Source organism: Pogona vitticeps, chromosome 1 (assembly GCF_051106095.1).
Source record: "Pogona vitticeps strain Pit_001003342236 chromosome 1, PviZW2.1, whole genome shotgun sequence".
In the NCBI taxonomy this organism is placed as follows: domain Eukaryota; kingdom Metazoa; phylum Chordata; class Lepidosauria; order Squamata; family Agamidae; genus Pogona; species Pogona vitticeps.
In genome coordinates, this window is record NC_135783.1 from 171018566 (window position 1) to 171045053 (window position 26488).

At 42.3% G+C, this 26488-nt stretch overlaps 1 protein-coding gene across 9 annotated transcripts in view; it reads left to right on the plus strand.

Annotated features, from left to right (window-relative positions):
* Window positions 1-26488, plus strand: part of DRC11 (dynein regulatory complex subunit 11) — a 204306-nt gene that overhangs the window by 45347 nt on the left and 132471 nt on the right. For all 9 annotated transcript variants that reach the window (XM_072977292.2, XM_072977271.2, XM_072977285.2 and 6 more), the window contains one exon: window positions 12935-13140. In XM_072977292.2, coding sequence (XP_072833393.2) covers window positions 12935-13140 — 206 coding nt within the window. The remainder of the gene's footprint in view (window positions 1-12934; window positions 13141-26488) is intronic.

Here is a 26488-nt window from a genome sequence, read left to right on the forward strand (position 1 = left end):
TTCAAACAAACATACTAAAGCATAATAATGTCATTAATTATTTCCAATACCCCAGCCTTCACCACCAGATATTTCCTCTATAAAACGAAAACAATAGACAGTCTAGCTATATCTTAAATTAACATTCTTACGCAGTCTTCAAATTAAAGTTCTGCCAGATGCATCTCTCTCCGTGTGTCGTCTCTGGCTGTAGTGCAAGCAAAAACTCTCCCCCATCTCTCTTCTCAGTCTTTTTTCTCTCTCTTCGCCCATCTTTCTTAAATTAAGCCGTTGTGTCCTTGTCCGTTGGAGTTTTGATAAGATAAGGGTCATCTTGTTCTTCTTTACTTTTTTTTTCTTCTGCTGGAAAAAGAACTGATCTTGTACAATTTTTTCTTCCTAATTAACACCTGGACATCAGTCAGCTTCTAGTTGTTTCGTTGCTGTTATGAAACAAAATCCATCTCTATTCTACTTTTAGAATTTTCATAATCAAATTCATGACACGCCCCCCGTTAAATATACAAAATACAGAACTATTAGAGTTCTTATTTTTATACTTACTTAACATTTGATTATGCAAGTGACTATTTACAATATCACATGTGTATATACAGTTATCTTAATTACTCAGTTTCATTATCAGCGTACATTCGTGAAAGACTATCTGCAACAATATTTAATTTTCCCGGAATATGTTGTATTTCAAAATCAAAGTCTTGCAGGGATAGACTCCATCTTAGCAATCTCTGGTTGTGAGATTTGATTTTTTGTAACCAAACCAAAGCTCGGTGATCAGTTTGCAGAGTGAATTTGCGCCCCCATAAATAAGGTCTTAACAGATTTAATGCCCAGAAAACAGAAAGTGCCTCCTTTTCCAGTACGGCATAATGTTTTTCTTGTTCTAAGAGTTTTCTGGAGAAGTAGGAAATAGGATACAGGTTCCCATCTTCTCCTTGTTGTAATAATACAATTTTCATAATCAAATTCATGACAGAGGTATCCGGTCCAGCTCTTGAGTTCTTGGAAACCATGGCTTCCTTGAACTTGTCCCAACATGTTAATGGTCCCACACACATGGGCGGCCATATGCTTGACCTGGTATTCTCTACTGAGTGTAGTGAGCGTGGTCTGATGGTGACTGACCTTGTGTCAGTCCCCTTGTCATGGTCAGACCATCACCTAATAAAATGTAACCTCACAATGGAGCTTCCTCCCTGCAGGCAGGGACCTATGTTAATGGTCCGCCCTCGAAGGTTACTGGATCCAATGAGATTCCAGGATACCATGAGAGGGATACCAGTGGCACTGTCTGGCACTCCTGTCGAAGCTCTGGTGTACGGCTGGTTCTCTGCCACTACTAGGGCTGTAGACATGATCACTCCCAAACACCCTCTCAGGAGCATAGCTCGGCCAGGACCCTGGTATAACCAGGATCTACGAGCAATGAAGTGAATAAGGAGATGGCTAGAGTGCGCTTGGAGAAGGAAACCAACGGGTTATAATAAAATAGCTGTCAGGATCACAACTAACCATTACCTGGCCAAGGTAAACGCTGCTAGAAGATCTCACTTCACTGACCGGCTAAGCGAAGCTTCTAATCAGCAGGCAGAACTTTTCCGTATAGTTCACTATCTATCCGGAATTGGTCTGGGTGAAGAGCCTCCCACTAGCATCTCACCTGACCAATTTGCAGTGTTTTTTAAATTTAAAGTGGAGGCCATCCGCCGTGACCTTTCTCCTTTTTTAAATACAATGGATCGAGCAGAGATGTCCAGCGCTCTGCCTTGCATGGTAATTCTCAACTCCTTTCAGCCTGTGACGCCAGATTTGGTGGACAAGGCACTTGATCGCTGTTGGGCCTCCACCTCTTCTCTCGACCCTTGCCCGGCCTGGCTAATCAAAGCAGCCAGGCCTGTAACAGAATGGGCTACTGCAATAATTAATGGGTCTCTCCAGGAGGGCAAGGTTCCCCTTGCCCTCAAGGAAACACTCATTAGGCCCATTAGGAAGAAACCAAATTTGGCGACGGACGACATTGGAAATTATAGGCCCGTCACCAATGTTTCCTTCCTCAGCAAGGTGGTTGAGAGGGTGGTGGCAGATCAGCTCCAGGCGCTTTAGGATGAAATCAATGTTCTGGACCCATTCTAGTCGGGCTTCAGGCCACGCTATGGTACAGAAACTGCACTTGTCGCACTGATGGATGACCTGCTGAGGGAGGTCGATGGGGGCAATATGTCCCTGTTGATCCTCCTTGATATCTCAGTGGCCTTTGATACCGTCGACCACGGTATCCTCCTGGGAAGGCTCTCTGAGTTAGGAATTGGTGGCCTAGCACTTGCTTGGCTCCGTTCCTTCTTGGAGGACCAGCCCCAGAGAGTACAGCTTGGGGAGAGGGTCTCGGCCCCGTGGAGCCTCAACTGTGGGGTCCCGCAGGGGTCGATCATCTCTCCAATGCTGTTTAACATTTACATGAGGCCGCTGGATGGGGTCATCAGGGGGTGTGGGACATCGTGTCACCAGTATGCCGATGACACACAGCTCTACATCTCCTTTTCATCTACTGCAGTGGATGCCATTCTGTCCCTTCAGCACTGCCTGGAGACTGTACTGGAGTGGATGCTGTCGAACAGGTTGAGGCTGAACCCGGACAAGATGGAGGTCTTGAGGGTGGGTGGTCCTTCCATCAGCGGTATAGGTAACTCCCTTTCTTTTGGGGAGATGACCCTTGCCGCAAAGAGTGAGGTCCGCAGCTTGGGGATACATCTGGACCCGGCGCTTACCATGGAAACCCAGGTAGCATCCGTGGTCCGCTCCGCCTATTTTCATCTATGGAGGATTGCCCAGCTGCGACCATATCTTGATGGGGGAGCCCTCACTACTCTAGTCCATGCGCTCGTAATCTCGAGATTAGACCACTGTAATGCACTCTATGTGGGGCTGCCTTTGAGGCTGATGCGGAAACTTCAGATGGTCCAGAATGCGGCAGCCAGGCTTCTTAGTGGGGTGAGAAAACACCAGCATATCTCCCCCACTCTGGCTGCTTTGCACTGGTTGCCCATCCGTTTCCGCGTTGACTTCAAAGTGCTAATGATCACTTATAAAGCCCTAAACGGTTTGGGACCTCAATATTTGGCAGATCGTCTTCTCTCACCCAGATCTACCCGAATCACCCGATATAGCCAGCAGGGACGGCTGAGGGGTCTGACACCAAGAGAGGCCTGGAAGGAAAAAAACAAGAAACCGAGCCTTCTCGGTGGTGACCCCTCGGCTGTGGAATACCCTCGCAACAGAAATTCGGCTGGCACCCTCGCTGAGTGTTTATAAAAGCCAGTTAAAAACTTGGCTATTCAAGCAGGCCTTCCCTCCAGTCAACTAAGTCTTTCTTATTTTTTCCTTTCTTATGCTATTCCATCTTGGTAATCCTTTATTTAAATTAATTGTTCTAATTGAAACTGTAACTGTAATTTTTATGATTTTATATATTTTTATACTGTTCTGTTTTATTCTGTAAGCTGCCCCGAGTATACGTGGTCTAGAGGGGCGGGGTAAAAATCCAATAAAATAAATAAATAAATAAATAAATAAATAAATAAATAAATAAATAAATAAATAAATAAATAAATAAATAAATAAATAAATAAATATTTGTCAGATTTGCATTTCCAGGCCAGGATTTCTCCCTCTCCACATTGATTTCCTGATTGCATGTTTTCTCATGACCCTAATGGGTTTTTCTTTTAATTATTGGAAGGGTGCCCACATTGTCTGGCTTCTCTCTCCGGAAACCTTCTCCTTGTTGTGTTCCCTGTCCTGCTTCCAGGGTTGCCAGACATGCAGCATTCTATTCTGGGACCAAACCATGATATATGGCAGTGTTTCCCAACCTGACCGGCTGGGGTTCCTGGCCCCCAAGGAGGTCACAAAGTGTTTTATGGGGGTGGTGGGGGTGTCATGGGTTACCTTATATGTCTTGCAGCCCTTGTTAAATAATTTCATCCTTGATCTTGAAATACACATACAGATTAATTTATTAAAGATAATCTGTATATGTATTTATGAGAAACAGGTCCTTTGGGGGAGGAAGAAGCATTTTGACCTATAAAGAAGCATTTTGACCTATAAAGCCGTTAACGTTTTGGGACCTTGGGACCTGGCCGAATGCTTACTTCCAATAGGATCTGCCCGTCCTACAAGAACATCTCAAGGCCAGCTGAGGATGCTAACCCTGAGAGAGGCTTGGAGGGAGAGGTTGAGAAACTGGGCCTTGTCAGTGGTTGTTCCTCACCTGTGGAATGAACTTCTCCCTGCAAGTTGTTTGACTCCTTTGCTGGTGGGTTTTTTTTAAAAAGTCACTAAAAACCTTATTTAGGCAGGCATTCCAAAACATTATACCTGAGGATTCACCTGAGCTTAGATAGCCTACTCGATGGAATCCAACATTTTAAATGTTCTAAATGTTTTTATGCAAATATATTTTTATGTCTTGACTGTACTGCTTATTTGCATTTTATTATTTTTATTTCTGTTGTGTTAAATTGTATTTTAATTATGTTGTTTGTGTATATAGTAAACCGCCAAGATTGGTCTGACGCCAGATGGGTGGTATGCGTGTGTGTGTGTGTGTATATATATATATATATATATATATATATATAAATAAATCTGTTAATGCACACACTCCTATTATAATAGTTTTATTGCAATGATTCCATACAAATTGAAGAACAACATCCAACAACAACATGGACCTCTGGTGACAAATGGGCTACAGGGCTCAGCAGCCCCTGTTGAGGAACCAAGACTAGCTGCTGGAAAGCTACTGGAACAACTAAAGTGCAAAATTTGGACTCTCTCTAAAAACAGAGAAATTATGGAATGTTGTTATGAGGCAAATCCAACAACCCGTATACTAACATGGAGTTTCTGTGGCTCACAGATTTCAGGCAGATTAAAGAGAGTATAGGATTGGGCTGTTAATTTTTCAAAAACAGTTAAAATTGCAATGATAGGAATGAGCATATTATCTGGAAAGCATCTAGAAAGCTGAGCTTTTTGTTCCCATGCTCGGTTATGAGTCACTAACCTATTCTCCAGTAAAATTATTAAAATACTTCATCAGTGATTTTTTTTTAAATTATAGCATTTTCCATTCTTATTGTTCCCTTCTCGGGGGAATAGAATTCTTCATAGAAAGTTCCCAACTGCAAGAAAATGTCTGGAAAAAAACCTGACTAAACACTATTTATACTATTAAGGGAATAAATTAGAAACAATACTCCTCTAATTAAAAAGAACCAATGAGAAGTTTGAACATTGAGAAATTCAATTTAAAAATCCTTGGCACCCTTCTGATATGAGGAAACATTGCATTTACTAAACAGCAGTCTTCTCACTTGTCACCATAAAAGCATACCATGACCCCACATTTGCAGAATTTTTCTGTACTGTAATTTTGATAATTGACACTAGGTATTATATTCCCCATGTGGCTCTAGTATTTTTGATTGTATTTTTTTTGTTTGCGAAGATACCAGTCTTTTTTATTTCCTGATTCAAATTAAGAGTGAGGATAAATAAAACAGGCAGAGTTTATTATGCAAGCTTTGGGATATTAGTATAGGTAGTTTGGTAAAGGCACAGAAGTAAAAAAAAAGCAATCTGTAGAAGAAGAATACTAGCCTCACTTTAGTCAATAATGGAAGGTCCCGTTATGATTCCAGACATTCCAGTCAAGCCAATAGTGAAATAGCATGGTGAATGATTGAAGGATGGGAACAAAATATATGTCTTCTTATTCCAAAATAACAATTAAAACAGCCTTTTCTAATGAGAATCATTGAAGCTATTTGTTTAATGAAAACATATACATTAGTAGTTATGAATACAGTATATGTCAAGAGATCTCAAGAGTCATTGAGACTAGACCAGTGGTGACGAACTGTGGCCCTCCAGATGTTCTTGGACTTCAACTCCCAGAAGCCTTCACCACCACCTCTGCTGGCCAGGATTTCTGGGAGTTGAAGGCCAAGAACATCTGGAGGGCCACAGTTCGACACCACTGGACTAGACTCATGGCAGAAGTAAGAAATCTGTAACTAAATCATCTTGTTTTGTAATCTCCAATGAAGGAGAGTTCAACACTTTCCAAGGTAGTTGATTTGATGGTTTTAGAGCAATTACTGTTAGGATGTTCTTAATAATGTTTAGTCAAAAACCTTATTTCTTGTAATTTGAATCTGTTAGTTCTGTTACTTCAGGTACTAACCTCTGAAGTTGCAAAAACAGGCTTGATTCATACTTCAAATATTTGATGACCATTCTAATTACTTTTCACTCTTCTCCCATTTCCCCAACATTTATCATAGATTTTGAGACCTTCTGGGGAACTGCTCTGGACATGTCCCAGTTTATCAGTATTTCTTCTTAAAATGTGGTGGCCAGTACTGAACACTGTATTCCAGATAATATTTGGTCAAAGGAGATTGGAGCACTGCTATTGTCTCCTTTGATTTGGATGTTATACTTCTGCTGACGTGGCTTAGCACTACATCACCCCCCCCTTTTTTTTTTACTACATCACACAAGCCAAAATGCCATTAGATATTTACATGCATACAAAAGCATTCACGGAACTTGCAGTTATTAAATGCAGCTGATGACAAGGTGCCTAGCTCACACCAGACGCACATTAAACATGTTGAGCATTTGATGAAGCATGTGACTGATACGCAGTCAGCTCCTCTTATTTGCCATGGCAGTTTCTACAGTTGTTCTTGCATGCATATATTCAATAGGCTCCTGGCCAGTATTGATCTATGTTTTGATTGTGGTCAACTGAGACCAAAGAGTGTGTCCAAATATATCACTGGCAAGCTAGGTACCCCCTAATCTATGTTTGATAACAATTAGTACATGCTATCAAATGAATTTCTGATTTTTCCTTCCTAAATATAGAACTTCACATTTTTCTCTCTTGAAACTAGGGTGTTTTTTTTCCCTATTTCTCCAGTCTATTAAGATCATGTTGAATTCTGATTCTGAAGTATTTGTATTCCTTTCCATTTTCATCTACAGTTTTGATGACCATTCCCTCTACTCCTTCATCTGTTTCTAATGATTTTAAGCAATGCTTGGCCCAGGACAGAATCGTGCAGCATCTTATTTGTCACTTTTCTCCAAGTTGAAGAGGAATAATTGTTGAGCTCTACCTAACAGTAGCATTGTCTGAACCGTATTTTATCAGCTTGGCCAAAAATATATCTTGAAGGACTTGTCAAAAGCCTTGATGAAATAAAGACATACTACACAGCACTTCCTTTCTCTTCCAAGTTCTACGTGTCAGTAAACGATATAGGATTAATCTGCCATGACTTGTTTTTGGTTCTTTACAATCAATGTGTTCTTTTCCAATACTGACTATTAAATTGCCTGTTGTAGAAAATCTCCTGGTTTCACTGTCTAGCAATGTAGTTAATAGTTACTCAGTTCACCTCCTGGCCTTTTGAAGCTGGGGACAACATTTCTCAACCTCTACTCTTCAGGATCCTCAACTGCTCTCCACAGGTTTTTACAGTTTATTGAAAGGTTCTGAGAATACATCTGCAAGTTTCTTCATTGCCTCGTTATTTTACTTGTTTTAGATAAAGTGCTGTTTTCCTTTTGGGAGAAGATAAAAGCAAAACAAGATATTGAGCTTTTTTGCCTATTCTCAGTTACCAGAGAAGTTCTCTAATTCTATTTTTGCCCCTAATGTGATAAATAGGAAAGCCAATTAGCACTGCATACACTTGGAGGTAGGAAAGGGTCGGATCATACATCCACACTATTAGAGAACAGGCCGTATAGGTGGGGCTCGTCAGCCTTGGAAGGCAGCCCATCTAGGAGAAGGAAAACTCCGATTTCAAACCTCCACTGCCTTGTGGCTATATCCACTGATGGAAAAGGCTTCAGGAGTTAACCTCGAGGCAAAATCTGGAGCCGGATTCCAGGAGGCAGTTTGTGTCATTCTGGCAACATCGCTGGAACCAGTTGTATTGGCTCTTGCCTTTCCATTGGACTATTTCAGTGACGTGGAGAGGAGGGATTTGCTGCTTGGGTAACAGCCTGTCCTCCATATTATTTTATCCAGGCTTTGTGCTCTGGAGAGGACACTCCAGCTTTGCATGCAGCATTGAAACAACACAGGAAGTAGTAGTTAGCGGTTATAAGTCTTTGCTCAGTTGGCGCAGAGCATGACACCAGGGGCTACTTCTGATGGTGGGAGAGTCATTGCAGCCCCCAGCCAGTAAGGTGCTACCTCACCATGGTCTATTAACCTCACGGGGTGCGTGGGGTTTAGGGTGAAAGCTGACAAGCAGATCGATATTCCCGCAGCATGCAACAATCATAAGAAAACTTCTGCCCTAAAGTTAGGCACCTGGAATGTTCGGACAATGGACCCTGGCTTTTTTGACGATTGGCTTTTCTGACGACCTGCAGGAAATAGATGACACATGCAAGATAGCTGTCATTGACATGGTACTGAGTAGACTGCAGGTGGACATTGTTGCCCTGCAAGAGATGAGATTGTCAGACTTGGAATCTGTCAAAGAAAAAACCTTCTCATTCTGGCAGGGAAAACCATTGAATGAGACCAGGGAATATGGTGTTGGCTTTGCCGTCAGAAATACTCTTCTAAGATCCATTGTTCCACCTACTGTGGGGAGTGAAAGAATCGTGTCTCTGCAACTCCACTCATCAGCAGGACCAGTTACCCTCATTAATGCATATGCACCAACACTGTCATCCACTACAGAAGTGAAAGACAAATTCTGTGATGATCTGGCAGCTGCTATCAAAAAAGTCCCTGAAAGAGAGGCATTGTTCATTCTTGGAGACTTTAACGCTAGAGTTTTCCTTCTCTTGGTCCACTTGTCTAGGCCGTTTTGGCATTGGAAAGACGAACGATAATGGCCAACGCTTGCTGGAGTTTTGCTGTTATTATGGTCTTTGTGTCAGCAACACATTCTGAAATACGAAGCTTCAACACAGAGTTTCCTGGAGACATCCAAGATCCAAGCATTGGCATCAGCTCAATTTGATCCTCACTAGACGTTATAGCCTTTCTAGTATTACGATCACACGCAGCTACCAGAGTGCTGATTGCGATACTCCCTGGTGTGTAGTAGAATAAAACTGCAAACAAAGAGACTGTATCACACGAAAAAGGAAGGAAGACCACGTATTGTTGTAAGCTGGCCAGAGACCTTTGGGTAGAGTGGGCGGCATATTAGATAGATAGATAGATAGATAGATAGATAGATAGATAGATAGATAGATAGATAGATAGATAGATAGATAGATAGACAGACAGACAGACAGACAGACAGACAGACAGACAGACAGACAGACAGACAGACAGACAGACAGACAGACAGACAGACATCAGCAAGAATCACAATCAAAGAAAAATGGCGGAATTTGCTCAAGCACTTGAGGAAACCCTTCCAGGTCCTGCTGATGCAAATGTACCTGTACGATGGGAACATTTCAAGAACACTGTATATAACACTGCCTTGTCCACATTTGGCAAGAAGACCAAAAAGATGGCCGACTGGTTCAAAGCCTATTCGGAGGAGTTGATGTCATCCGAGGATAAGGGGAGAGTTCTAGCAGCATACAAAGCCTGTCCTAGTGAGTACAACTTGCAGGTTCTTCCAGCGGCTCATAGCCAAGTCCAACAGGCTGCCAGGAGATGCTCCAATGATTATTGGCTTCAGCTCTGCTCTCAGATACAGATAGCAGCGGACACAGGTAACATCAAAGGAATGTATGACGGTATCAAGCAGGCTTTAGGTCCAATACAGAGGAAATCTGTTCCCTTGAAGTCTGCTACAGGCATGATCATCCAGGACCGAGCACAGCAGATGGAACGCTGGGTGCAGCACTACTCTGAGCTATATTGCAGAGAGAATGTAGTAACAGAAGAAGCATTAAATAACATTGAGTGCCTGTCTGTCTTGGAAGAGCTGGACAGCGAACCAACTTCAGCAGAAATAAAAGAGGCTTGGATTCCCTCGCTTCCGGCAAGGCACCTGGAAAGGATAAGATCCCTGCTGAGGTGCTGTAAAGAGATCATCACCACCAAACTGTATAAAGTCTTTCGTCTCTGCTGGAGGGGAGGTGGAGTACCACAGGACATGAAGGATGCAAACATTGTCACAAAGGAGATAGGGGCGACTGCAATAACTACCGTGGCATCTCTCTTCGCAGTGTTTTAGGGAAGCTGCTTGCCCATGTTGTACTGAAGAGACTCCAGGTGCTTGCAGACAGAGTCTACCCAGAATCACAGTGTGGATTTCGAGCTAATCGATCCACCACTGACACAGTATTCTCCCTCTTTAATCTCTCTAGATTGAGAGCAAAGACCAAAGTCCAACTGAAATGCATTTTTGTACCTTGGCTCAACGATCTCTGGCACTCTGTCCCTAGATGTCGAGCTGGATAAACGCATTGGCAAAGCAGCTACCATGTTCTCTAGACTCACAAAGAGAGTATGGCTAAATAAGAAGCTGGTGACATACACCAAGATCCAGGTCTATAGAGCCTGTGTCCTGAGCACACTCCTGTACTGCAGTGAGTCCTGGGCCATTTGTACATGGCAGGAGAGGAAGCTGAACACGTTCCATATGCGTTGTCTCCAACATATTTTTGGTATCACCTGGCAGGACAACGTTCCAAATAGAGTAGTCCTAGAACGAGCTGGAATTTTTAGCATAGATACATTACTGAAACAGCGACGTCTACGTTGCCTTGGGCATGTTGTGAGAATGGCTGATGATTGGATTTCAAACGATCTCCTGTATGGAGAATTAGTGCGGGGAAATCGCCCCAGAGGGAGACCACAGCTGCGATACAAGGATATCTGCAAGCGGGATCTGAAGGCCTTAGGAATGGACCTCAACAGATGGGAAACCCTGACATCTGAGTGTTCAGCCTGGAGGCAGGCGGTGCATCATGGCCTCTCCCAATTTGAAGAGACCCTTGTCCAGCAGGCCGAGGCAAAGAGGCAGTCACGAAAGCAGGAAAATCAGGGAGCTGGACGGGGTACAGATTGTATTTGTCCAGTGTGGAAGGGATTGTCACTCTTGAATTGGCCTTCTCAGCCACACTAGATGCTGTTCCACGTCCTCCATACAGAGCACGTTACCATAGTCTCTCGAGACTGAAGGATGCCTAATCAAGTTGGCATTTTTCAGTTCATAGAAGAAAGGAACCTAATCTGTACACTAATAAGAAAATATTCCATGTCACTCTAAATTCATTCAAGTGGCTTCAGTTGTTCACATCACCAGCAGATTTGCCATAATATTTGGTCAAAGCAGATTGGAGCACTGCTGTTGTCTCCTTTGATTTGGATGTTATACTTCTGCTGACGTGGCTTAGCACTACATACACCCCCCCCTTTTTTTACTACTATACATCATACAAGCCAAAATGCCATTGGATATTTACATGCATGCAAAAGCATTCACGGAACTTCCAATACTTGCTTAAGTTACCAAGAAGCTGTTATCCAACATGCAACAGTATTGTGCAAGGAGGGGCTGTGTTCTACTTATTCAATTCTCTATCTCCACATGTGAAGGTACTTTATACTGAGTCAGTCATTGTCCATCTAGCTCAGTGTTGCCTGGCTGGTAGTAGTAGTAGTGGTGTGTGTGTGTGTGTGTGTGTGTGTGTGTGTGTGTGTGTGTGTGTGTGTGTGTGTGTGTGTGTGTGTGTGTGTGTGTGTGTGTGTGTGTGTGTGTGTGTGTGTGTGTGTGTGTGTGTGTGTGTGTGTGTGTGTGTGTGTGTGTGTGTGTGTGTGTGTGTGTGTGTGTATCTTTCTGACCTTGAACTAGAAATGTCAGTTGTGGAATCTTAGCTTTCTCCTGCCTGTCTTCAGTCAATGAGCTAAGAGTTCACTTACCACTATGGTTCATACTTATTTTTAAAGTCATAGCTTTGATTGCCATATGAATGACTAATGTAGCGTATGAACTCATCTACATTGAAGACTAAACAATCTGAAGTGGAAGATACAGAAAGAGCTGTTATGTAGCATGAGTGTAAATGGGTATGGTGAATGATAGAAGGATCTGAAGAGTAAATCAGCAAAGGGACCGTCTTAATTGCAGTTTGAAAGATGCCTTCAAACTGAGTGTCCATTCAAGCAATGTTGACATAATTCCCTCTAAAATTAATACAGTATTGGAACAATATTGTCAATAAAGCACAAGCTTTTGTGGTCTATAAGCTGTTTCTTCAGATGCATGGAACATGCCCTTCGTAGGCAGACTGTTTGAGCAAGTTGTTGAGAATTTTGGTTAAATATGGACATAAGCAGAGTTACGATATATCAGGTTGCAAAAACACTATAACACTGAGAGAGTAATATATCAACTTAGCCTATTAACATATATATAGGGAGAATAGACATTCATCTGGCAGCATAATATAACATGACATGGTATAATATATAGCATAGAAAAAAGTGATCTGACTTACAGCAGATAAAATGTCCCCTTTACACATGACTTTTATACATTCTTGGGACCAATCAGAAAATACATTACTTCATTTTCTACTTACATAAGGTTACATCATTTACAACAGCTGTACAACATCAAGTCTTCAACCTTAGTACCCACGCCTGAAGAATACACTCACTACATGACTCAGGTAGAATCAGCCGTTTAACTTTATATTTAATACATTTTGAGATCAAAATCTCAACACAAGTCTGTGCAGTAGTCTAGCTCTGTTTAGTAGGACACTATTCCACGCAGAAATGGAGCAAAGCCCATAAAATCTTATGCAGTGTAAAACTTGTTGGTGCCACCAGAATACCATTGGTTTTGCTGCAGCAGACTAACATTGCTTTTCCTCTGGAAATGTTAATTAAATGTGATCCTTCTTCTTTTTACAGAGTCCACCTCTTCACTTCCAAAGACCTAGTGCTTCATTGCTGCGTGCCCAGAAGATAGATAGTTTAAGGTGTGAAATCCAAGAAAAACATGAGTCAGATTTCCAGAAAGCCCTTGTAACCATAAAAGAGCAAGTGAGAGAAATTGAAGGCCCTGACATCAAAGAGAGTCTCCAGGATCAGATACGCCAGTGGTTCATTGAATGCCGGTGAGAAAATGTATATAAAGCCACATCATGTACTGTGTTTCCTATTGTATATCTCATTCATTTTTATTTATTCCTTTGGAATTTGTGTGCTGCTTTTGTAGGAATAGCAGTTATGATCAACATTTATTCTTTGAATTTCCAGTGATCTTTGTATCATTCCATACAGTCATGAGCCTTGAGTGGCTTTTAAGGAGTCTAATACAGAAACCCACAGGAATAGATCCCTTCTTGTACACATGGAGCGAATCCTCCCACATTTCCTTCTGCAGAGAGACAGTCAGTGCCATGATAAGGTGGCTGAATAAGGCTGAGGGCCTTAACCTCTATTCCTGTCTTCCCACCTGGATTCTGTGTTCAGCAGCAAGCTAGGCTTGAAGGGCAGGGAGATGGAATTGCAATGATCTACCATGATTCCATTCTCCTCAGCAGATAACCTCTCCCACAGTCTTCTCAGCTGATAAGTATTGAGCCTCCCCCGAAAAAAAAATTGAACTAGGAAGCTATAAATTGCAGGGTATATTGGCCAATTTGTCTGTATTCAATGGTGCAAAAATCAACTATCTATGATTTAAACTTATCTTTCATTTTCCGGTCCAAAGTGAACATGGCGGCACCTCCAGAAAAGTTCGATGTGGAAGAGCACAGGACCATAATCAAGTTCCTATTTCCAAGGGAAAGGTGCAAAGCAGATCCATGATGAAATGTCACAAACTATGGGTGACAGTGGCCTTTCATATGCAACAGTTAAATGTTGGGTTGTCAATTTCAAAACTGGCCATTTTGGTGTTGAAAGTGAGAAACCCAGTGGAAGTCCTGTTTCTGTCTCTGTGCCTGCAAATGTGAAAGCCATCCATGACATGGTCATGGAGGACCGCTGAATATCAGCCAAAAGTATTGCTATATATCTGAGAATAACATGTGAGAGATTTGGTGCCATTATTCATAACAACTTGGAAATGAGAAAGCTGGCAGCAAAGTGGATCCTCAAACTTTTGACAACCAAACAAAAGAGGAAACGTGTGGAGTCATTGGTGGCTGTTCTGGAACATTTTGCAAGAAATGAGTCAGATTTCCTGGGCAAACTGGCAACTGGTGATGAGACATGGATCTACTGTTATGATCCTGAGATAAAGGAACTGTCTAAGGAATGGAGGCACAGTGGTTCCCCCAGGCCAAAGAAGTTCCGAGTGCAAAGGTTGGTGCAGAAGCAAATGGCAACATTTTTTTGGGATAAGAAGGGAGTTCTGCTGGTGGACTACTTCCAACAGGGTTCAGCCGTCAATGCAAAATAATACTGTACTGTGCTTTATTGATGAAGTTGAGGCAAAACATCATGGGAAAACGTTGAGGAAATCTCTCCAAAGGTGTCATCCTGTTGCATGACAACACCTCGTCACACACTGCAGATGAAACAGTGGCAAAACTGACATCCTTAGGCTTTCAAGTGATGCCCCATCCACCCTATTCTCCCGACCTGGCTCCTTCTGACTATTATCTGTTCCCCAAACTCAAAAAACACCTAAAGGGACAACGATTTGGGAGTGTTCTGGAGGCTACTAATACTGCAAATGAGTGGTTACATCAGCAGTCGGAAGAATTTTATTTGCAGGGACTTAAGAAGTTGCAGGACAGATGTCACAAATGTATTGACTTCCTGGTGGAATATGTAGAATATTGTGGCAGTTACAGTTTCCTAGCTCAATTTTTTTCTGGGAAAGGCTCAATACTTATCAGCACCCCCTTGTAGCTGAAAGTGGGTGCCTGGAACAGAACAAAGATTCTGTTGGTGTATTGCCCACGTTGCGGCTCAATAGTCTCCCTTCCTGAGTTGACTGAGCTGGTCTTAGGAGTGATCCTGAAGTCCCCTTGGCTTTTTGTGCTGGGGGACTTCAACATCCATGCCAAGACCACTTTTTCTGGAGCAGCTTAAGACTTCATGTTCTCTATGATAACAAGCTCATTTATGGCAGTTACTGCAGTGAAGTTCTTCTCTGCTCCCATTGCATCTACATAGAGCCACCCAACATAACTGCTTTGACTGGTCAAAGGCCCCTTACTTGCTTAACCAGAGGAACAAGATGCTAAGTGTCAGAACCCAGCATCCAATTAAGGACTGCTCGACTTGTGAGCAGAAAGCGGGTGTCTGTGTACTCCAAAACAGCTGAGCAGAGTCCGGGTGACTCAGCCAGGATGTAACGCAAACCCCTTATCACAAGTGCGTTCTAAAAAGACACTTGCTTGTACTTAATTAAATTAAGCAAGAAAAAACACATGAGCTTAGGAATCTGCAAGAACGAACAAAGCTCAGGCAGAAAAGGACTCTGTAGCATTCTGTGGCCTAACAACTATTCTGGAAGCAGGCTCAGCAGACTTGCTGTTCAAAAGACCATTCTTAAGGATTTTAAGAATATTTTTTATTGAAAAATAAAGTCTTTAAATATATTCAGTTTTTTGCATAAGCAAACCATAAGTTACATTTCCAAAAGATATTGCAGTTAAAATCAAATAAAATTCAACTAGCAAAAATATACTAAAAAATTAAAAAGCTTCTTTAAGGATAGGCAAGGGTTAGCCCCCCTCTATCTCTCTCTCTATCCTACATCTTAGCATAAAGAATACAAAATGGCTCCCTAGAATCTGGAAACTGGAATCAGGTATCTGAAATCTGTAAGCTCTGTCCATGTGGCACCATCCTCCATTTTCTGTCTCCTTGGCACCACCCTTCTCCTTCGTCCATTGAGGTGTTGACCAATTGTCATTAAGGACAGTCCATTCACATCACGCCTCCTTTTCCCATGAGAAGTCCAGGTGTTCTTTTCCAACTCCTCGTCTCGGGTCTAGATCCAGACAACCATGTTGTGTCTTTACTCCTTATCGTCTCATAACATGGCAGTTTACATGGAACTTTCCCATCGCCTCTTGGAGAAAACAATCCCATCATACAAAATCATTCAAAAAACAGAACCAATATGGATTCATTTTATAATTCTCCACAACTACATAACCCATCTTGAAGTCAAGTTTTAACCTTAATATCCACAACCATGACACTAAGTACTTGCCAGTAGAAATGGGCATAAACTATGGTTCAGACTGTTCTGGTGTGGTGCCTGGATAAGTGTTCAGCATGTGTTGTGTGCTTCCCTCTCCTGCCTCCTTAGCTGACTGCTCACTCAGAGGCCGTGCTGCTGGCTTTCTTGCCCCACCTTGTCATCTGAGTGAGAGGATGCCAAAGGAGACAAAGGAGGAATGCATGCTGCTACCTTTGAGTGGGTGATTGCCAGGAGATGGGGAAAGGAAGCATGCAGGTCCCATGGAATACCTTTGTTGGTGCTGAGCCAAACTCTGGTTTGTCCCCATCTCCACTTGACAGCCTGCTGTGATGAATTTGCGTTGTACTTTGCAGACAAAGTCTCTAGCTAATTTTTAGATATTATAAATATAACTGGTTGTATAATTGTAATAATCTATTGGGGTTGTGTCAGTTGGTTTTTTAAATAAGTTGTGAGCCACCTTGAGTCCCCTAACTGGGAGAAAGGCAGCATAAAATGAAAATAAATAAATAAATAAATTCTCTGTATACATGTATAATGGCTAGACAACTTTAAAAAACAATGCTTTCATTTGGGTGGGGACTAAAAGGTAGTAGAGTAGAACACCCTTATCCGTAGGATCAGTATTCACTGATTCATATATCTATGGACTGAAAATAATTTTTAAAAATCCAGAAAAAGCTATTATTATTATTATTATTATTATTATTATTATTATTATTATTATTATTATTATTATTATTATTATTATTATTATTATTATTATTATTATTATTATTATTATTATTGTCAGGTAGAAAACATGTTAATACTACTCAGCCTGGGTTACCTTCCTCCCTTCTCTCCCCCCCCCAAAAGTATTGTATTGGGGAGCTGTGGCCAATGGCTAGTAAGTTAAGGGGAGCTGTGAGTTAAAAAGTTTGAGAATCACTGCATTAGTCCATACAGTTTGCTATACAAAAAAAAATCTGCTATATAGCATTGATTGTTTCCTTTATCACCTGTCCTATCATAATCATTTATACTTTTGAAAAATATATCTTTCTAATACAGTGGTGCCTCGCTTCACGACATTAATTCGTTTTAGCGAAATCGCTGTAGAGTGAAATTGTCATCAAGCGAAATAAAAAAAAACCATTGAAACGCATTGAAAACTGTTCAATGCGTTCCAATGGGTGAAATACCTGCTCGTCCAGCAAAGATCCTCCATACGGCGGCCATTTTCTGGTGCCTGTAATGCGAGGAATCTGTCCCTAACATAGCAGGGAGCCATTTTCTACAGCTGGTGGCCATTTTGAAACCCGACAATCAGCTGTTTGCTGATTGTTGTAAAGCAAAAAATCGGTTCCCGAAGCAGGGAACTGATCAACGTTAAGCGAAATTCCCCCATCTAAACATTGTTTTGTGATCGCAAAAGCGATTGCAAAAACTTCAACGTTAAGCGGATTCATCGTCAAGTGGGGTAATCGTCCAGCAGGGCACCACTGTACATTTTAAAAACTAATGCATAAAGCAAGTTCAATTATCATACAAATACAGTTTCTTCCTATGTTGCCAGTACATACACAAACATCCCACATACTTTTAAAAATATAAAGCCAAAATGGAAAAGCTACGTGTGAAAAACTAAGTGCACCTCATGATTCAATAACTTGTAGAACCACCTTTAGCAGCAATAACTTGAAGTAATTGTTTTCTATACTGTATGGCTTTATCAGTCTGTCACATATTCATACAAGAATTCTGGCCCACTCTTCTTTACAACATTGCTTTGATTCATCGAGGTTTGCAAGCATTTGTTTATGCACAGTGTTCTTAAGGTCTCACCATAGTATTTCAGTGGGGTTGAGGTCTAAATTTCATCTGGGCCATTGCAACACCTTGATTCTTTTCTTTTTCAACCATTCTGTTGTAGACTTGCTGGTGTGTTTGGGATCATTGCATGACCCAATTTCAGCCAAACTTTAGCTGTCAGAGAGATGGCCTCATATTTGACTCTAGAATAAGGAAGACTTCATGGCTGCAATGACTGCAAGGTGCCCAGGTCATCACCCCACCACCATCGTGCTTGACAGTTGATCTGAGGTGTTGTGCTGCTATGCTGTGTTTGGTTTTCGCCAAATGTGGCGCTTTGCATTATGGCCGGACATCTCCTCTTTAATCTTGTTTGTTCCAGAAGTCTTGTAGTTTGTGCAGATGCACAATGGTCTCAACCATGGATACAGCTACAATTTCACTTGTTCCTGTCTGGCTTTGTTCCTCTTGTGCACACACCTGCCCATTTCTCAGTTGCTGAGAAAAGTAAAGTCCCATTGTTAGGATTGTACTTCCAAATTCAAATTTCTCTGATAACATTCTCTGTGTTAGAAGAGGTAGCTATGTTGTTCTGTGTTGGTTCATTCTCTGTGTTGGTTCAGATCTTGGAGAACAAGATTTGTAATCAAACAACCACATAGATCTCCAACACAAGAGTATTTCATACCTTTATTGACACCATGAGGAACAGAATCCTCTATTTCATGGTGGCATGTATCTCCTCAATAGCAGTCTCTGTGCCAAACTCTTTTCTTATGCTAAGATGCCTGTCCACACTACAGCAGCTAGTCAGTCACTAGCTGCACTTACCATCTTGATATGTAGTTACCTGGACTGTTATTGCTCTTAATAGCAGTTTCACTGCCTTCCACATCAGTCCTAGGGTTTTTACCACACTTTGTCCCTAATTCCTTGCCTGACTATCATGTGGCTCCTGCTCTTCCTGAATACTAGATTTCTACACCGCCTCCATCCTCAATTGGTGGGGCACTGTAAGGTTCCACCAGTACTTGGCTTCCTTTTCAGACCCAGCATGTTTCCACCTTCTTGACTCAATGTTCATCATTAATTTGCTGTTTCCATTCTGCTTGCTTCTATCCCATGTCTATCAATTGACCTCAGGTTTCTCAGGTTTGTAACCCTCTTGATGATTCACTTGCTTTGGAGGTTGACTTGGCACTGGCATCTGACCTCTCTGCAAGCTATCTCCATCTCCTGTGATCTCCTCTGTAAACAAGGTACTGTAGTGGCAATATCGCCCTTTCCTTTTCATCTGTGGATCTTTCTCCATGTGGTCAAATAGTTTAAACTGAACATAAAAGAACCACCAACTCCTGTTGACATTCCCCTCCTGGTGTTCAGTTGAGTCCATCAATCTTCTTCAGGTCCGGTGCTTCTTTTACTGCTGTCAGTTCTTTTGACCCTAGTTCAGCAATCCTAATTTAAACTGTTGTCTCTCCCACCTGCATCCATGTGGACTGAGAATCCAAAAAGAAGCTGCTTCTTTTCTCTTATACCATCCCAAACCAAGTTCAATCTTAGCAGAGGCATCATAGTCAAAGGGAAGACAAAAAACTCACTCCTCCCCTGTAGATAGTGAAGGGACAGCAGATATCCTTGGATGACACTTTTACTGCTCTGCTTCCCTGGTGGTATGCATAGTAACTATCAAGTTGTTGTGGCTGTGTATTAGCAGTTTCTTTGGGAAAAGCTGGAGGCTTTCTTGCACTGTCTGCCAGATGGTCACAAGGCCATTGTGCTGTCTTTCTGTGCTGAGGCTCATACATAAACAAGGCACCAGATCAGCTCTCCCCACTGTTTTGCCTACTGTGCCTCTAAAGTAATTTCTGGAGTCATTGCGCTTAGATGATATGTGAGGCTTCATACTGTACCCACCATGGAGGATGATAGGTCTCAGATTGAGCACCTTCCTTTTGATGACTTCATAGATCATCTGGTGAAGATTAGAATAATGGCAAGGAAGATGGATCTCGATCCCAAATTCAACATACAGTGGAGTCTCGACTTACATGCGGCTCCACTTACGAACTTTTCGACCTACGGACTTCTCCAGCCACAAAGTTTCACTTAGACTTGCTGCCGGAGAATCGGCCTACAGTCCAGAAGGGGGAGGTGGGGAAAGCCCCAATTCAAAGGCTGCAGGTCGTGCCCGCTGTCAGCTTTGAGCTTTCTAAGGCCTGAAAGCCCAAAACTGACAGCGGGGGCAGAGCGGCTTTCGGCTTTCCGGCTTCCAAAGCTGCAAGCCAAAAGCCATTCTGCGCCCGCTGTCAGCTTTGGGCTTTTGGGGATTAGAAAGCTGGACCCACTGGCCTCTTGCCTCCTGTCCTCAGTGCCCAGAGGGCACCAGGGACAGGAGGCAAGAGGCCAGTGGGTCCAGCTTTCTAAGCCTCAAAGATTTCTCATAATTTTAACTCATTCATGTTCTCATCTCTCATCCAAACGTTCCCAATTTTTCTAGCCTCAGCAATTTCTTTGTTTTTTAATACTTCAGTTAAAATATCCAACTCTACTGCTTAACATTTGTTTCTATTAACTCCTGGGTTGTTGGAGTCTCCTCTTTTTTCCAGTATTTGCTGCTGTAGTTACATGTATGATCAGACATCTTTTTTCTTTTTCTATCGAGTCTGGTATTATATTCAATAAAAACAGTTCAGGTTCATATGGAATTATAGAGGATAACACTTTTGTAAAAACTCATGGGTAAAGGTAAAGGTTCCCCTTGACAATTTTTGTCCAGTCGTGTTCGACTCTAGGGGGCGGTGCTCATCCCCGTTCCCAAGCCATAGAGCCAGTGTTTTGTCCGAAGACAATCTTCCGTGGTCACATGGCCAGTGCGCCGTGGACACAGAACGCTGTTACCTTCCCACCGAGGTGGTCCCTATTAATCTACTCGCATTTGCATGCTTTCGAACCGCTAGGTTGGCAGGAGCTGGGACAAGTGACGGGCACTCACTCCGTCACGTGGATTCGATCTTACAACTGCTTGGTCTTCTGACCCTGCAGCACAGGCTTCTGCGGTTTAGCCCACAGCGCCACCACGTCCCTATAAAAACTCATGGACTAGTTTCCAAAGCTCTTAACTTCCCTACAAGTCCACCACATATGATAAAAACAACCTTCTTTTGATTTGCATTTCCAACATTTGCTAGAGGTACTTTGATATATTTTCAATAATTTTTCAGGTGTCATATACCATCTATAGAACCTCTTATACATATTTGTGATTACATTTCATGATGTTCTTGGTGCCAACATCACTATGAACACTGACTCCATATTAGCATTGTCTGCCAGGCTATCTAGATGATTTAGACAAATCACTATGAGGTGTAAAGATCCATCAAAAACTTGGCTGTCTACATTTCTAATGACTGAATTTCCCAATATAACTGACCCTTATGCACTGCAGGAGTATCGTTATTACAGGATGGTATCTGTTGGTTCATCAAGATATAGTTCCTTCTAAGGGGTCATTTTTCTCTCCCTCTGAATAATACCCTACTTCCCAGAAACCATCATTTCCCTTGACTGATGTGGAGCTGTCATTCACTAATTGAGATACCACCATCACATCTCTGGTTTACTAACCTCTCCACCTTTCTCTGCCTTTGATATCTCGTATCATTACCATTCACACTTGTTAAAAACAGCCCTGATAATTGCTTTGTGTTTGGGTGAGAAGTGGTGAAATGATGAAAAAAGGAGTCAGTGTCTGGGATTTTCCCTTGTGTGATGTCACTTCATGAATGGTAGTGAGAACAGGAGGGTATCTTGTAGACCATCCTGACTGCTGCCATTCAGGCTGCCCTTTGCTATGTAATCCTTGGCATCCTTTTTCCTGTTGGCAACATGGATACGATATTGTGCAGCAATTTCAAGCCATTTCCTGGCTTTTTGAATCATGGGTACAGAAACACAATATCCTACATTCAACAACCAGAGATTTTTAGAAGAATTGAATCCTAAAAATTATGCAGAAAGCATAGTTATGTTGTGTGTGATTTGTATTACATTGGGTTTAAGCATAAAATGAAGTGTAATGAATATTACTATTAATTACAGTATTCCAATTAGGTCAACCTTCCTCAGTCCTTAATAACCTAGCATTAGTATGTTCCCATTATGTTTCACATATTAAGAAGTTTAGAATTTAGAATATAAGAATGGAAAAGTGTTTGAAGAGCAACTAGAACATGAAATGAAGAAGCATAGTCTTTTTAAAAGTGTTTCCCAGAACCTAGTATGTAATACCGTATTTTTCAATGTATAAGACGATCTTTTGCCTAAAATCTTATGACCAAAAATTGAGGGTCGTCTTATACATGGAAGTAAGCTGGGGAGAGAACAAAATGGCCCATGCCTTGCCTCTGCAAACAGGCTGCCTCCAATCAGGGGTCAGTGGGTAGCCTTTGGGTCAGGGGATCACAACATGAAGGGGTCCGTGTGATTAGGTGAAATGTGGGAGAAAGAGGAGAGAATGAAATACTTTGCAATAACAAGGGGAGTGATGGTGGTGGGGAGGAAGAAATGGAAAGAAACAAGGGCATGTGGGTATGGGGGGCACATATATAGTGGGGAGCCACCTGTCCTGCTCCCACTACCAGTGACTTACAACTCTAACAGAGGCCTGATGGCCTCTCCTCTGAAGTAACTCATGGCCAGGCCAGGATGGCTTGCTTGCTTGCTTGCTCGCTCATTTTTCTCTCAGGTACATCAGGGACCATCCTCTAATTTTTTGAAATACCGCACACGGAAGCCTCTCCTCCACCTCTATCCTGCTATGGATCCCTGCCGGCTTCTCACCACTGAAATGGAAGAGGGAAACAGGGAGTTCACCAAGCGCCTCTGGGCCGAAGGACATTGGGAAAGGTCGTTTTTAAAGCGTGCTAGGCTGCCGTTGGAGGCAGTGCTACAGGCTGCTGGAAGGAAGAGTTGTGGTACCCTTCAGTGGCTGCTCTTATCCTCTTGCAGCCAAACTGATTTCATCAATTAACTTCTCGATGTGCGGCTCAAAGCATTGTTACTCAAAAGGTGCAAAGTTAGGGGTTTTCATTAAATGCCATTAGGACTGAATGCAGAAATGACAGAAATGACAGTGTGTGTTTGTGCCAGAATATGGAGATAAAATCATGTCATCCACTTCCCTCATTAATTTTAGCAGATGGAGGATCTCCAAAATCTTTAGTTAACCCGTTTGAAACCCTTGCCAATAGCTGCTATTTTCATTTCTAAAATTCAAAACTCGGTGATTTTGCAGACATGTTAAGTCATCTGTACATTTCTAGAAAGGTTTACCCTTGGGTCTGCCCCATTCTTCGGCAATGCTGAAAGAGAAGATTTCTTAATTTTGGGTTAGAAAAGGGGGACATTTTATATGTGGGGGCATCTTATACACGGAAAAATACCGTAAATGCTGCAATACATCTTGTGGCCTCTGGCTAGACCGTATTAGTTTGAATTTAATGGAGGATTTATTTGTTACTGAAGTGCCCTGGGCAACTCTGAATTTGCACTGCTGACCTAATAATAGGCAATCTAAGCATAATTTGCATGGACTTTCAAGGGCACATTATGTATTATCCTGACAAATGTTGGTTACTTTTTAGTGATAAATATTCTTTCAGGCTGCATTCAATTATATAATGAGCCAAGTCTAATACCAACGTGCTTTTTAGTGAGTTCTGAAAAAAAAAATCCAGGAGGCGGCAGCTAATGAAGATGATTCCCCCCCTATAATTAATGTTAAAAATAATGCTTCTGTACTGATGTGAATTCTGTCTCATCTTTCATGTTCCTCAGGCATTACTGGCTGAAATCCTGTTGATACACATGCAGAAGATGAAAAGCATAGCATTTACTCTCTTCTGGTGGGCAATTGTTATGTGCCTGCTGGGATTCTCAAGCATGTGCCAAACCAGCAAACAAATGCACCCCACCTCTACTCCTGAGAACTCTGGCAGCTAGAAGTGAATGAATGTTAGGCCTTTTGCCTTCTGCCTGTGTAATGGAGCAACAGAAAGCCAACTCATTGTCTGTCAACTAAGAAAACCAGATTCTCTCAATACATACAGCTTAACTGTATTTCTTCGTAGTGGCCTCTGTGAATGCACACAGATGGGTTCTTCTCCGCTTGTGCAGGATGTCTCAGAAATTTATCGAGCTTCAAAAAGATTGACAATTAAGAAACCCCCAGAGTGCAAGCTCTGCCCCTCCAATCTTCCCCTCAGTTCCTTTTTTTCCACCACGAGGTTAAGATGCTAGGAGCACTAGATCCAGATAAGGAAAGTAAAACAGCTGCTTTTTCGTCCAATTAGTATTTTTATTTAGTAATTCTCTTACTATAATCAATATTAGTTATTTCCCCTAGTTCTTAGAACTTATTTCTTTGTTATATGATGGTTTTCGCTTTCCCGCCTTTTTTACCCCCCCTTCCCACCTAATATTTTTTTCCTCTTACTCTCCCCTGTTTTATGGGCCCTCGGGGGTTTAAGAGGTGCTTTGTTTGCCTCAGCAAAATACCTTTAACAGACGGACATGATAAATGTTTATTTTGTCTGGGAGAATCCCACCAGACCCAATCGTGTTCCACTTGTAAAAACCTCACAAAACCAGCAATTAAGCTGAGGCTTCAGCGACTCAGATCGTACTTATACGAAAAGACTTAAATCCAACCATGGAATTGGGGCTTCACCCAAAGTTACTTTGAGCCCAGCCACTCATTCTATGACAAGTGCTGTGGGAATGTATGCCATAGCTAAACATATAAAGGTATTTCTTGTCATGTTAATATCCATGTTGTATGAACCATGTTGATCTCCTCATGTGATGTAATATGGTGTGTTACTGAGCAGAGCATCCTATTGGTTCATGTAAACCTGACAGTTGATGTTATGTAACCGGTAAGAGAATAAAAGGAGGTGCCAGGCATCATTGGGGAAGCTGATATCACAGAGAGCTGAGCTGTCTTCACAGAGAGCTATTATCACTGAACCATTTGAACAGCAACTTCAGCCAATGATCCTGAGCACGCTTTGAAAAGATTAATTCGACTGCAGTCTCCTTATTTCAGAGGTCTCTCCCTCCGGAACCTTTCAGGGACCTCTCCCATCACCACAGGTTGTTGGAGCCGGATTCCAACAAGTGGTGCCCCGTGTGAGGCCTACTCCACTGTGTGAGGCCTACTTAACAGTGTGAGGCCTACTCCACTGTGTGAGGCCTACTTAACAGTGTGAGGCCTACTCCACTGTATGAGGCCTACTTAACAGTGTGAGGCCTACTCCACTGTGTGAAGCCTACATCACAGTGTGAGGCCTACTCCAGCGTGTGCAGCCTACTTCAGCGTGAGGCCTGCTTCTCAGCGTGAGGCTCCCAGAAGCTAAGAAGACCGGTGGAAGGTCACTCCCTCACCCACGTCCGGCAAGGATTACAGCGCGCGCCTCGCATCTTTTTAGATCCCGGGTGAGTGTTCCAGTCAAGTAAGAAACACACAATGGGCTCATCATTATCAAATTTTCATCAAAAACACGCAGCAGACCTACACTTCCTTCTTACAAGAAATGGACATACAGTAACCAAAAGCGAAGTGGAAAATTTGGTCAGAGCTATTGATGATGTATGTCCATGGGTCCCTGAAGGGGGAACCCTGAAATTAGAAGATTGGACAAAAATTGGCTGTAATTTTCAGGGCCATCCACACGTTACTGCAAAAGTGATGTTCACCTGGTGTAAGGTTTGTGCATGTTTAAAAGGCCTTATGCCAAGCAATATTTTGTTTAATCAGCAACAAGAGGCTGACTGTAATGCAATGTCACTCCCTCAGTTGCTTCCTCCAGTGCCATGCTTACTATTTGCACCACTACCTCATTATGAGCCTCAAAAAGGCCCACCACGCAAGTCACCAAACTATCAGGAGGCCATGAATGTATCAGGAAACCAGCCACCAGAAATGAAGGCTGAAGCTGTCAGCAAGAAACCTGACTCTAAGAATGATGTACCTTTAGAAAACTTGGAGACATCTTATATATCCATTGCATGTGACTTAGTTAAAGAAACAAAGGACTCTGATGAATGTGCTTCACCAGCCTTTACAGATTACTCCAACATGATGATTCCAGAATTTGTTCCACATCCTGTGCCCGGGTATACCGAACATACTGAGAAGGCATCACTGCCCTCTGGAAATAGTGACACAGTGAGGAGCCAGCCAGAATTTGGTTCTGGTGAGAAGGAGGAAGAAGCTGTGCAAGAGAAACCACTTGAAGCTACTGCCAAGATTGCACCAAAAGGAGTTCAGGAAGAGGTATCTCTTTCCCTTAGCACGCCCTACTTGGAATCCTTCCAGCCTCCATTGGAACTATCCAAAAATGAACCCACTTCTTGGTTTCTGGATGCAGAGGCTGCAGATCTGCCTAAGAAAGAGAAGATTCCTCAGCTGCAAATGGAGAATACTTATGCAGATG